At 37.7% G+C, this 13,983-nt stretch overlaps 3 protein-coding genes across 4 annotated transcripts; 2 read left to right on the top strand and 1 right to left on the bottom strand.

The window, feature by feature from the left end:
• The first annotated feature begins 200 nt into the window (after positions 1–200).
• LOC135676658 (acidic endochitinase-like) lies at positions 201–1,518 on the top strand. Its single transcript, XM_065188073.1, has one exon. The coding sequence runs from the start codon at positions 409–411 to the stop codon at positions 1,378–1,380; it is 972 nt and encodes a 323-aa protein (XP_065044145.1). The 5' UTR covers positions 201–408; the 3' UTR covers positions 1,381–1,518.
• A 1,625-nt stretch (positions 1,519–3,143) lies between these two features.
• On the bottom strand, positions 3,144–4,670 carry LOC135587357 (sialyltransferase-like protein 1). The gene has a single exon (XM_065078664.1). The coding sequence runs from the start codon at positions 4,428–4,430 to the stop codon at positions 3,258–3,260; it is 1,173 nt and encodes a 390-aa protein (XP_064934736.1). The 5' UTR covers positions 4,431–4,670; the 3' UTR covers positions 3,144–3,257.
• Positions 4,671–6,868: 2,198 nt separating this feature from the next.
• Positions 6,869–13,495, top strand: LOC103973811 (nifU-like protein 4, mitochondrial). 2 transcript variants are annotated; one of them, XM_009388472.3, is made up of 7 exons: positions 6,869–7,076; positions 7,169–7,227; positions 8,941–9,102; positions 11,775–11,950; positions 12,388–12,491; positions 12,594–12,705; positions 13,232–13,495. In XM_009388472.3, the coding sequence occupies exons 2-7, from the start codon at positions 7,176–7,178 to the stop codon at positions 13,295–13,297; spliced, it is 672 nt and encodes a 223-aa protein (XP_009386747.1). In that variant the 5' UTR covers positions 6,869–7,076; positions 7,169–7,175; the 3' UTR covers positions 13,298–13,495. The 2 variants fall into 2 exon arrangements, with proteins under 2 accessions (XP_009386747.1, XP_009386746.2); XM_009388471.3 differs by having other exon boundaries at positions 6,873–7,076; positions 7,169–7,401.
• The last annotated feature ends 488 nt before the right edge of the window (positions 13,496–13,983 follow it).

The following is a 13,983-nucleotide window of genomic DNA, read 5'->3' on the forward strand; positions in this document are numbered from 1 at the left end:
TGTACCGAGGGACTCGTGCGTTAAATCTGTCTTTAGGTCAAGATATTGTGATCCGGACGTGAAGTGAGCGAGTCATGATCCAGGTCATGTCACCTATTGATTGACCGAACACGTATCCCTTATCCAAAGCCAGTCTTCTCAACTCTTCTAGCATATCCGTCTCTTTTTTTTTATTATTTTTGGATGAATTTAAATCAAAACAGGTACAAAATAACACGCTGAGACAATCTGACATGCCAGTCTCTGGAAACCATTAATTCGCGCATCCACATACGTCATCGGTTTCATCACCCACTTTTTCCTATATAACCATGTCGCATGGCTTTGTTGATGACACACCACCACAAGCTTGCCTTTGGTTGTGCCTAACAGAGAGAGAGAGACAGACCGATAGCCTCCTCATTCACTATGGCGATCCGATCGCCAACTTCGCTGCTGTTATTTGCGTTCCTGATGCTTGCGCTCACGGGAAGACTGCAGGCCCGGCCCAGCTCATGCATTGGCGTCTACTGGGGACAAAACACCGACGAGGGAAGCTTAGCAGATGCTTGTGCCACAGGCAACTACGATTACGTGAACATCGCCACCCTTTTCAAGTTTGGCATGGGCCAAACTCCAGAGATCAACCTCGCCGGCCACTGTGACCCTCGGAACAACGGCTGCGCGCGCTTGAGCAGCGAAATCCAGTCCTGCCAGGAGCGTGGCGTCAAGGTGATGCTCTCCATCGGAGGTGGCGGGTCTTATGGCCTGAGTTCCACCGAAGACGCCAAGGAAGTAGCGTCATACCTCTGGCACAGTTTCTTGGGTGGTTCTGCTGCTCGCTACTCGAGACCCCTCGGGGATGCGGAACTGGATGGCATAGACTTCAACATCGCCGGAGGGAGAACAGAACACTATGATGAACTTGCCGCTTTCCTCAAGGCCTACAACGAGCAGGAGGCCGGAACGAAGAAAGTTCACTTGAGTGCTGCTCCGCAGTGTCCTTTCCCGGATTACTGGCTTGGCAACGCACTCAGAACAGATCTCTTCGACTTCGTGTGGGTGCAGTTCTTCAACAACCCTTCGTGCCATTTCTCCCAGAACGCTATCAATCTTGCAAATGCGTTCGACAATTGGGTCATGTCCATCCCTGCGCAAAAGCTGTTCCTTGGGCTTCCTGCTGCTCCTGAGGCTGCTCCAAGTGGTGGCTACATTCCACCCCATGAGCTCATATCTCAAGTTCTTCCGATCCTAAAGGATTCCGACAAGTACGCAGGAATCATGCTGTGGAATAGATACCACGACAGACTCTCCGGCTACAGTTCTCAAGTCAAGTCCCACGTGTGTCCAGCGCGTGGGTTCTCCAACATCTTATCTATGCCGGTGAAGTCTTCCAAGTAAACCTGAACGTCGTAGATGATCGGTGGTGTCGAAAACTCCGATCATCATGAGTCCCCCATCCTATCCGTGTGTGCTACGTATGGTGTTTCGCTTGTACTATATGTGGTCTTTTCAATAATATAATAAGGGGGTTTTGCACATCTTTATTTTGAAAGATTAAAAAAACAGCATAATTCAAGCTTCATTAGAAAAAAATTCAAGAAACCTTAAAAATAAATTTTAAAGATTAAATGACCACTTTTTATATTTTTGAGTTATAATATAATAAGGGAGGGTTTTACATATCTATATTTCGAAAGATTAAAAAAACAGTATAATTCAAGCTTTGTTGTTTTCAAAAAAATAAAATTTTCAAGAAACCTTAAAAATAAATCATAAAGATCTAAATGACCACTTTTTCTATTTTTAAGTCCTCAAAATAGATATTTTTTACTATTTTCAACCCTTAAAAATGTCGAATTTATATTTTTTCTAATTTTGATCAATTTAAGATGAATTCAAATGATCATTTTCTGTATTTTTTAAGTCCTTAAATAGGTACTTTCACTATTTTAGTATTTAAAAAACTGAGTTAATAATCACTTTGGATCAAAAACCATGGCTAAGAAGAAAAGAAGAAACTTTGAAGTTATAAGAAAGATGTTATTGTAGAAACATTAGTTATACCATTTTGGCATTTTATTCAAAATTAGTGTAACCCAAATCGAGAATCAAGTTTCAGTTTTTCAAAAAAATATTATATTTTCAGAACCTTCGGAAATGATTTACGTAGATGATCATTTTTTTCTATTTTAATTTTTAAAATATGTTACATTGTTTTTTTACTTATTTCAATTTAAATTATATCAAGACCATAAAAATGTGGGTTTGAGTATGGAATTAATATATATTCTAATATGAAAATACTAAATAAGGTATTCTAATATGAAAATGCTTATTTCAATTTAAGATGAATTTATAATTATTTTATGTCAAAAATCACTTAATAATTATCATAAATGGTCATTTAAAGCTTTGAGAAAAAAAAATTCTTTTGGAGACCTGAGTTATGCTATTTTTTAATAAGATTATACTATTCAAAAATAGTGTAACTCATATTTCAATGTTTTTCGAAAATTTCTAAATTTACAATAAACCTTGAAAATCACATGGAACTAAATGATCATCTGTTTTATTTCTGAGCCTTTAAACGAGGTATTTTCACTTGATTTAAATTGTTTTTGACTTATTTTAATTAGAATTCTGTCAAGATCATTAAAATAAGGGTTTGAGTATGGAATTACTAGGTATTCTAATATTAAAAATACTACATGAGATATTTATAAATAATGATTATTTATTATTTATTATTTATTTAAAATATTAGTTATAAAAATGATATTTTATTTTTTTAATTTCGTTATGTTGACTTTATGTCTAATTAATATTTAATATTTTATTTGGTTTTTTGATATTTTATTATCATTTACTTGAGATATTCAAATAATATTATTATATTATATTTTACTTTATATTCAATAATGTGAAATTTATTTTATTCTTTTTGTCATACTTTTATTATTTTTATAATATTTTTTATATTTATAATTTAATATTAATTTTAATATTTTTTTTTATTAATATAAAACTAATATATATTAATATTATTGAATTATATTTTTTTATCTTGTTCGGAATCAAGATTTGAGTCTATCTTGAACCGGTTCAAATTGAATGAATTGGTTTAATTGAGTATGTTTGAAAAGGGAGGAAAGGAAGGAAAAGGATAAAACGTGATTTGAGCAGCACTTTTATCATATGTAAAATGAGAACACTCTCCGACTATATATATATATATATATATATGCAATTTGTATCATCACATTGAAACAATGATCTCAGTGGTAGAATACTATCGGGGGAAACTTAATGCCGGAGTCTTGAAGAAACGGTATTACCTGCGGCTGCTCAGCCAGGTCGCGGTACAAGTCATACTCCGCCTCGTAATCATGCAAGTCCAGCTCCGCCTTCTGGTTGGTGTGGTAATGGTGCTTCGCCTCCGGCAACTTCCCGAATCCGAAGACGCCAACTCTGTCGCAGATTCCCAACGCCAGCATCACCGCCTGCATGCCCGATGAGTAATGGAACGTCCTCGGGTCGTGGGCCTTCGCCCACTCCTCCGGCGCCTTCCCGGTCGTCTCCACAAATCTCTTCAGCGAGTAGTACTTGACGATGCGGGCGCAGAGCATATCGAACCGCGCGTCCGTGATGAGGAGCGGCGCCTTGTGGGAGGAGTTGCAGGCGGCGTAGTCGAGGAAATGGGCGGCTTGGCAGATGTACATGACCATGGCGACGTTCTCGCCGTATGGATGGCAGAAACAGTCGTGCCGTCGAGCGCACAGGTGGAGTATGTTGCTGTTGACGAAGGAAAGGCCGGTCTTTGAGCCCACCTTGTGGCCGTACCCTTTGATGCGGGCGTTGTTGAGACGGATCACAAGCTCGTGGCCGTCGATCAGCTCGCCGTGGTCGTTGTTCAGAAGGATCCCGCTGTTGCCAACCACCGCGCAGGAGCCATAACGCTCTGCCTCGGTGTCGAGGCGGCCGTGGTGGCGATCGATGGGGCGCTTGATGTGCTCGACTAGCTCCGACATGATCCCGGGATGGAATCGGCGGCGCCGGAACCAGTCACGAAGGGGGCGGCGGAAGTCGGGCAAGGCCCTGTAGTCCTTGGGGGCGCGGAGCCGCTGGGAAAACCGCATCTCGTGCCGCCGCAGCACATCGAGGTGGTTCTCCCGCCGCCAGTCCGAATTGGTCCGGGGCCGCCCCCCGGCGCCGTCGCCGCCGTGGCCGAATAGGAAGGTCCCGTCAAGGAGGTCGTCGACGTCCTTCTGCAGCTCCGTCTCCCGTTGCTCCACAGCAGCCAGCCTGAGGAGCGTCGCGTTGACCGGTGGCGCCTCCGGAGGCTGCCGCTCGCGGCGCCTGCCGTCCTGGAGCACAGCCCGGAAGCCAAGGACTGAAAACACCCCGATCAGGATCAACAAACGGAACAACACACGCAGAGTTCCCTTCATCCTCGCCACTAAATCGGCGGATCTAAGTAGAGCTCTGCGTTCGCGGCCAAGAACGCATCTTTACATCCAGATGCGCAATTCCCCCAGTCGGGGCAACAAAAGAAGCCAACTTTGGGGCGGAGACGGGAGAGATTTCGCGGGCCGAGCTACGACTGAGGATTCTGGATCGCCATGGATGGGGGATTTCCGCATCTTCCAGCTCCAAACCGCACGGGAGAGGTTGGGATTGCTCGATGGGGTTGATTCAACTATACAAGGCTGGCCAAAGGATTGGCTGGAGTTACACTTATCCAGCGTCCTACATTACCTCAGCTTCACCTTTCTTCTGATTGGGAGCAACGTGGGACCGTTGTCTGACCAGCCTCCACATCAGTAGAATTCTCTAACGAGAAGACAGGTGAGTTTTAGGGTTAATTTCTAATTAGGTAAGAAGATATTTTCTTCGATTTGTATTAGGTAGAACAAGGACAGCTTTGGGAAAAAAAATAAGAACAGTCACAAGTCGAAGAATGTTTCTTTTTTGTTTGTTTCGCGTGATGGAGATGGAAAGATGGTTGACTGATTAATCTTTCTTTTTTTATATACTTTTTTTCTCCTCACTTATGGTGGCCCAAATAAAAAAAAGTTCCTATTGTCAACTTATTGTTTTGCATGATATATGGGTTATTTATTCTAGTTTTTGGCATTGTCTTTGGGAAAAATGGAAGAACTTAAGGCTCTCATAGATAACATTTGAATATCTATATTAATCTTTTTTTTCCAAAACAAAAATCAGATTTTATTATTGTAGCAGTTAGTCTCTTATTATTATAATCCGTGCCAGAGCACAAAATAGACCTCAGTGGACATCAATATATGGTGTCGATGAAGATAAAAGTTTCCTTTCACTTTCTATAAATCAAATATTTTCATGGCTGTGACGACCAGCAACCATCAAACTTTATGGTTGCTATTGTGTCTAACAAATATAACCTTAGAGCTTAACAACGAAATCGTAATTACCATTTTGGCATCAAATAGATGGCACTATAAAGGAAAAATGAATATTAACTACGGAGTAATTACAAATTTGTCACTAAAACATTTAATGGGGAAATGATTAGGATATGGAATGATGGGAGACTTGTTTGATTTCTTTCTTTCCTGTGCTGTTCAGTTCTTTGATTGTGCTTGATGAGGACCTGACGGTAGACTGAGAACCAAAGGAAGAGATTGATGATGGAAGAATTAAGTGCTTGTGGCTGTTTACCTAGCGATGAAGAAGCTGGCATGCATGGTGGACTTTGACTTGTATCGTCTTCAGTGCACTTGCATGTTAATAATGGAACTGTTCCTTTGCTGATTCAACAGTTGATTTCTGACTAAGCTGCGTAGGAAAAGTTGGATCCGATTGTTACTCTCATAATATCATGTGATTGAAAAATGATAGCTATAGGACTAAATGTAAGCTCATATGTATAAGAAGTCTAATTTAATCGAAAAGGAGGATACTCATAATATTATCTTGGTAGTTGAGAGATGTTGAATGTTTGTTTTGTGATTGATATGTACGAATATCGAAGTCACATAGATTTTTCGACTTAACTCTCCAATACTCAAGTTAATGACGAATGATAAAACAAAAAAAATAATATTTAATAAATAATAATAATAATAATAATAATAATAATAATAATAATAATAATAATAATCATGACTTGACTTGATGATCTCTTATAATAGATTTTAATCAGAGGAAATATTCTATAGGAGGTGAAATATTCCCGTCCTTTCATTTAATAATATCGATAGAATATTATTATAATATTTTTTATTTTTAATTGATGTTCATGTGACTTAATTGTTAATCTAGACTTACCTTCTCTTACTAATTGTGCTATTACATCATGATTAAGTATTTTTTTAATTATTATATAAAATTTATTGATCATTAATTTACCAATATATTAAATAAAATATAAAAAAAATATATTTTTATTATATATTTAGAGACCAACATTTCAAGAATGTTAGTTAGCCTTACTATTATTATTTTTTAAAAACATATCCCCACAAAAAATATACATAGAGCAAATAAAGAATAGCCACTTCTTTTGTCGACAAAGTGTTAATGATTCTAATATGTCATTATAATTGTAATTAAGTATCTAATTGTTGAATTTAATCTATATTATATCAATATGACTTGTTACCTAAGTTTATACATAAACCTATCCAAATTTAATTAATAAATAATTGAAGCTAATTTAAACTGAGTAAGATAGTCAATAAATCCTCGATTAATGATCATTACTTGCGAACTTGTATCGAATTGAGACCTAATTATCCAACTAAACACTTGCATTCGGGACTTAATCCAACATGTGACATGTTCTAATATGTTATAAGACGACACGCGTCGAGGCATCGAAGGTATTAACCGGCCATAAAAGGTCAGTCTTGTCATCCGTATCGATCACCCTACGTTCGCTTCCTTCGAGCCCTAATCGCGTCTGACGCACCAATTTGCCTCATCCCAGTGCGTCGCCCGCCTCCCGCACGGTCCTCTCCGCCATCCCAAGGGCGCCGATCGCATCTCCCTGGGCCTACAACGATCTTTGTCCCCTCGGTGGCGCTCGCAGCTCTTTAGGAAGCTCGCATCGAAAGGTATCACAATCTCGCCCGACCTCACATCAAATGAGCTCGATATTTCGTTCAATATTTTCTTGATTCGAATTTGTGAATATTTGTTGGTGAAGCGATAAGATGAAAGGGATGAAGGGCTTTGCAGGGCTGGTAGCAAGAAGCTATTTTTCGGGTAGGACTCCAAAGCCTAATCCAAGCTTGTTCAGAGGGAGTAGCGGATGCTATCTCCATTCTTCTTGTCGTGCAATCTCTTCTTCATCTTTTTCTCTTTCTCTTCGGAACCAGTGGCCCTTTGTTCGAAATCCATCGGAGTCATGGGTCTCGGCTCCGTGGATCGGGCTTGGAGGTGAGGTTTTCTTCTGATGTGTTGTGCGCTCATTCGTCCACAATGTTTCCGCTGTTACAAGAACTTGATTGCTTTCATCTACTTTTCACCCTTATTTCACGTGAATTATGGCTATGAAATTATAAGAAATTGAAATTAACATCAAACGTGGTTGAACTTAAAACTGAACAAAGCAAGTACACAAAATGTCTAGACAACTTTCTAAGTTCGCTTTGAACAAAATAAAAGAACCCGGACCTCTATTATTTTCAAAATAAAAAAAATTTCAAGGTTCAGCTGAACACCTGGCTAAACTACTTTAAGATATATAAATTACCTATATTTTAGAATTATTTTTTCTCACTCATGCATGATCATGATAAATAGTTGCTAATTGCCTGTATCTAGTTTGCAAAATTAGAATGTTTCCATTTTAAAGAAACAGCTTGCTGTTTACGAAGTTGAGTTGTGATGAACTGTTCTCTTAGTTGCAATACTGAAGTCATTATGCTTTTTCTTCTTGTTTTAGGCTTCTAACTTAACGCATTTCTATGCTGACACCCTTTGAAATGGTGAAAATTTATATGGAAATGATCAGATTGAGTTCTGAGAATATGTATTTTTGGTTGGATGGCTATGATATCGGACATATATCTGTGATAAGGATACCATAATCTTTTTGTTGTTACAATACAAAGCATCCCACATATTTTCTGCTACAAGTTTCTTTTGTAGTCTTAGTGGCCAAGCTAATTCATTTGAATAAGCAAAGTTTCTTATCTTGGTGACCAAGTGCTCCACATAGCACCTACAAGCAGTCAATGTGACAACATTGGTAATATGACTGTGTTATTGATCATCAAGATCTCTTGAATGGGTCACCTAGGGGGAATAGTTTGAGGGGTTTGAACTTTTTAAATGCCTCAAAATTTGGCAGGCCTGTCTTCTAGCTTGCAAGAAAAGATAACGTGTGATCACACTTTCTTTGGTGTCTTATTATACTTCATTATTCTCCTATCAAATTCAGTGACACTTGTATGCCTTGTGGAATTCAACAGCATCTTCAACAATTAAAGATGTCATCCCCTGGGTCTAACTGGTCTTTGAGGCACACGGAATTTTCTGTTAATGGTCAGCTGTGAGTGTAATACTTACAGTGTCAACAATATGCATTTCTATTTAAGTGGCTTGCAACTGACGTGGTTTGTAGAGTCAGGTACTTCTGCAGTTGTCTTGCATAAGACCTAATTACAACAAAGTTGGCTTGATATATTCAACAAAGTTCAGGATTGTGCCTAATAACAAATTTATAATCATGTGGTCATGTGTAATCCATGTTTGATTACCTTACTGCTTTAGTTACCAATGCATAAAGAATCTTATTCTGTAACATTTAAGTTCATTAATGCCCATGTATAATGGGCTTTATGTAATGCTGATGTCACATATATGATTGTGTTGCAAATGATGATGAGGTCACTGCATATTGTAAGTCCAGGTGATTGGTGTCTTTCACAAAGTATTGTGGGAGACTTAATTTTCTGACCATTTTTTGTACAGAACAGAGGAGGGGCATGTTTATTCAAACACAGTCGACACCCAATCCACTGTCTCTCATGTTTTACCCAGGAAAATCAGTAATGGAAGTTGGAAGCGCTGATTTTCCCAATGCTCGTACAGCTATGACTTCACCACTGGCTAAATCTTTATTTGGCATTGATGGTATAGTTTTTTTTTTCCATTGAGCTCTTGCTTTTTCTTAGACTTAAAATTGTCAGTTTGCTTTAAAATGTCAATGCGCTTGTTCTCGTATTGCAACTCCCTGCTGACAGTTGCTTTACGTTAAGTTTCTAGAAATTTTTCTGATGGTTGCTGAATTAACTTACCACTCTCTTGTGTCGATAACTTATCTCTTAATGTCAATATAAGTCCTCTATGCTCAATAAATATCATGTGGGGTCTTTTGCCGCTGTTAATGTCTTATGCTTATATGTATTTTGTTAATATATACATGCTACTTTTCTTAACTTATGTCCTTCTATGAATGCTGAAAACTGACTTCCATCACTAATTACTAGGAAAATATCAATTATTGCAATTTAGGTTGTGGTTAGGAGAATATTCTAAGACAATCAAGTGTTTTATTTTGACTTAAATATGTTCTTTACAAAGGAAGCCTGAGCCATTGACAGAATGTTGGACACTTTGAAATGCTTTTGGTGTTCTTGTCGGCCGTTGACAATTGGAAACTTCCTGCCACATGTTGGGTAGCTTAAAATAAAACTTATTTAAATATATTTAGGACTTTTAATTTATCGAGGATTTTTGTTGTACACTTTTAAAATTTCTTTTGTTGAAGTATTTGTGAAGTAGTTGCTTATATAATTTGTTGTTATGCTTCAGAAGCATAGTTTATCTATTATATATAAGGCATACAATTACAAAAGCATATGAAATGTGCACATAGCAGTTGCTGTGACTATGAATTATCTTTTATGAGATTTAGGTGATGTCTTATCCATATCATATTGTCCATGTCCAGTTTCCTTGTCCATGCTTTATAGGTGATCGGAAATCCAATGTGGTACAACTTTCTCATCCCCGACAGAAGGGTGAGGCCCCCTGATTATTGGTCTGTAGATGCCTTTATGCTTTCATACAATCTGGAATAATTAAATATACATATCTGTCTGGCACATATCTGTAGTGCAGTCTGCTAAATGTGTCCAAAATTCTTGCCAATGGCTTGCATTACCATTTGACTGTCAGGATTCTATTCTTTTCTTTTGTAAAGCTTTGTTGGTATTAACTATTCATAATATCTTCTGTGGTACAAAGGTCGTGGACTTTTTTCTTTTTTTATCTTGAAACCAGAAAATATTAAGGGCTATGATTAAAGAACACTTCTGTCATCTCTACAGAAAGTAGCACAAAATTCATACTGGAGATGACTTGCGAATAAACATTATGACCTGGTGGCCCCTTGGAGGTTTGCAATGTCCGACACTTAGATAATGGAAGAATAATGTGTTATCAGATGCAATTCTTATGCATTTGTGGGTGCATATAACAATTATCATACCTTAGTTGATGCATGAGCAGTTTACAAGGCTTCCACTATCTAAGTACCCATATGACATTTATTCCTTCAGTAACTACAAAAGGTTTGTACTATTAAAATGTCTGTGTGGCATGTATTGCTTCAATGGGTAGACACAAATGTTAATGCATGACTATCAAGTTAAGTTTAAATTTTCATGCATGAATATCATTGGACTGAAACTGGGCACTCTAGACTGAGACCTAATCAATGAGTTTGACATTCATGGATGGAGTTAGGGCTTTTCGGATGTAGCTTGATATTGATTAATGAGGTGATTCTGGAGCTTGATTTGGGTCTATGGGTTTACAGGTAGGTTCTGGTTTTACAAAAGGTTCTATTGGGTATTGGTGATTTGGAGATAAGTAGTCCATCGACACCTCTAGTCATGATTGCAAGTTAGTGTAAGACAATATAAGCTGAAAACTGAAATTTGTAATAATGATCTTTTTAGAAATTCTTGTAGTCAAATTAATTGGTGGGCTGGTATATGTATACCCTATGCCAAATATTTGGGAGTTAAAGGTTATTGAAATTAGAAAAAAGAATAAAGTTTATTGCGAAACATATTAGTATTCTTTATATGAAATTGAGAAAAGCCGAAACAAGAATTTTTCTGTAAATGGTCAGGTTGATTCTAATAATTTGTATGAGTCATTCTCTAAGCTGTACTATCAATGTCTCCTGTGAGGGACTGCAAAGCTCTTGCTCCTTTTTGGAAGACTATTTACCATTTTTCATTCTCAAGAATCCTCAATTTTAGAATCTTGATTCCTTGAGTAGATAATCTTATCACATTAGGACATTTCAGTGATTTAAGTATACCTTTCTGTTGATGCAATTTAAAGCTATGTGCATTATAGTACCAGCAGGAATATTTCATTCTAGGAAGAACAGAAGTTTTGCTTCATTAAGTTTTATAAAGTTTGCCAATTCACAAGGCTTCTGCCAATACGAGATCTGAGAAGAACAATGTGCCCAATCTTACCCTTGCAAGTAGAAAGGTTGTTTCCATTGTTAGAACTCTGGTTATATAGAACACAAAAGGGCAACCTTATTATGGCACTAAGAATCTTCTTCTATTAAGTTTTTGAAGGAGTCATGAAAAAAAAAGGTTTTATTATGCTTAAGTTCCTTCAATATTGGATCCACATGTCCGTATCTTGCTGGCTTTTTAATCTATATGCTTACTAGTACTGTTCCATCTCTCTTACAAAATACTGAGTGCATTACACTTGGTATGAAATACTGAGTGTGTTACAACTGAAATTTTATGAAACTATGGGTAACCCAGGAGTCACAAGGGTATTCTTTGGATCAGACTTTGTCACTGTAACAAAGTCAGAAGATGCTTCATGGGATTTTCTGAAGCCTGAAATTTTTGCTGCAATAATGGACTTTTATTCATCTGGGAAACCACTTTTCCTCGAGTCAAATGTTGCAGCTTCTATGGACACAGCAATTCATGAGGTTTATACTCTCTTGTTACAGATTTTTTTTATCATTACAGTTATAGAAACTTGATTGTATGCGATGACCAGAATTTTCATGCAAATTTCATTTTGGTTCTTTTTGGACTAAAAGAATCTAGTTGAACTAGTCTTAAGATTGGTTGTAATTGAAAAACAAATATCCTGGACAAGTAAATGAATTGATAAGTTCATGGTGTAATATCAATAGAGGTTCATATATTTAGAACCTGCTGGCTTCCAGTAGCTTTTCTCCATGAGGAGAAAAAAGTTCAGCTCAGTGCATATTAGGTCTCTATCCTGGAAGTAGAGTTCAGTATTGGGATTATAGTGAACTTCAATATTGCTAATATAATTTGAATGTTTGCATCTTGGAACTTATTATATGATCAGTTTGCTGTACTTTGTGGCCTTCTGAAACTAAATAATATTTTGTAGGACGATTCAGAGATTGTTGCGATGATCAAAGAATTGTTAGAGACACGAATTCGACCTGCAGTGCAAGATGATGGTGGGGATATCGAATACTGTGGATTTGATCCGTATGACTCTTCTTCCCTGTTCATTCTCATCAGATATAAACTAGAGTTTCACATCCTGTTAATTCAGCAGGGACCTAATATTACTTGATGTTTACTTTTCAGTGAAACTGGGATAGTCAAGCTAAGAATGCAAGGTGCCTGCAGTGGCTGCCCGAGCTCATCTGTGACTTTGAAGTCAGGCATTGAGAACATGCTCATGCATTATGTTCCAGAGGTAATATTAAGATGTATGGTTGTTTATTTTATATTCTAGGATGAGGCAGAAAAATTTCTTTTCAAATTTGAGATCTTTGGAGGCAATCTCTCATCCCAAGAAGTTTTAAGAATGAGCTAGCTTTATTGAATCAGACACTAGTACATAACAGTGCCATATTGGTTGTTCAGAAACACCATAGATCTATTAGATGCTGCTATCAATTTCTTTTGATGTTAAATTTTATTTCTAAGATATCGATTTATGGTGCTTGGTAATCTCTAAATAAACTGGCTTATAATGTCTTTATTAATATACTATAACTCTCTGTTTTCGTTGTGTGGGCATATGGAAATAGTGGTTGACCGATTGCTGCACAAGACATGTCTGCATCTGAGATCTTATAGGCAACATATGTACTATTCGTCCAGTTGCTTAGAATAGAACCGAACATATGATTTAGTCTTTGAGTTCTACTTTGCCATGTCTCAGAGTAACAAATATTTGCTAAAATAAACCTGTTCTTGTGTTAAAATGTCGACTGCAGGTCAAAGGGGTTGAACAGGAGCTGGATATGGTTGCTGATGCTCCATTGAGCAGTCAATTGGAATGAAGTGTTACGGTAGTAGCGTAATTATCTAATCTTGGTTACCTTTTGTGGTTTCCGAGCTGAGTAAATTTGGAGTTGTATTGGAATGAGTAAGTGGTCGACAGCAGCAGTTTGTTGGCTTAATCCTTTGAACCAAAAGGCAAATAAATCAAAGCAATGTATGACCCCGTCACTCATCTATGATCCCGTGCTTATTTTCGACATTTCTTTGTTGACAGTGGAGAATACGAGAGTAAAACAGTGCCACAGAAGAAAAGAAAGATAGAAACAAACATGCATATTTCAGTTGGCCTTTATCGCTCCCAAGTGGCAGACGCAACCCCAAGTAAAAGATATTGCTCGGGGGTCGGTAAATAAAACTCCTTTTCTTTTCCTTTTTAGTTGATCTGATGGTGGATGCAAGCAGATGTTTAATATGCAAATGAACAAAAAGGGGCATCATTGTAATCTTCCATGTTCATTTACTGTTGTTGGATGATGTGGCCTTTCCTAATTTTAATGCGTGGTGCACATGTCGAAATCTCGTCACAGTAGTTCACTAGCAATCCTAAGGTTTAGAGGCGTAACGCTGGCAAAACCAAGGCTTAAAGTTTTGGTGGCATATATCAGTTTGGGTAGTCCATGATACTTCTCACCACCTTTTTATCACCATTGGTGATCGAGACCTTGAACAAACCACTCTCTCCTTC

The sequence above is a fragment of the Musa acuminata genome, chromosome BXJ1-1 (assembly GCF_036884655.1).
Source record: "Musa acuminata AAA Group cultivar baxijiao chromosome BXJ1-1, Cavendish_Baxijiao_AAA, whole genome shotgun sequence".
NCBI classification, from domain to species: Eukaryota; Viridiplantae; Streptophyta; class Magnoliopsida; order Zingiberales; family Musaceae; genus Musa; species Musa acuminata.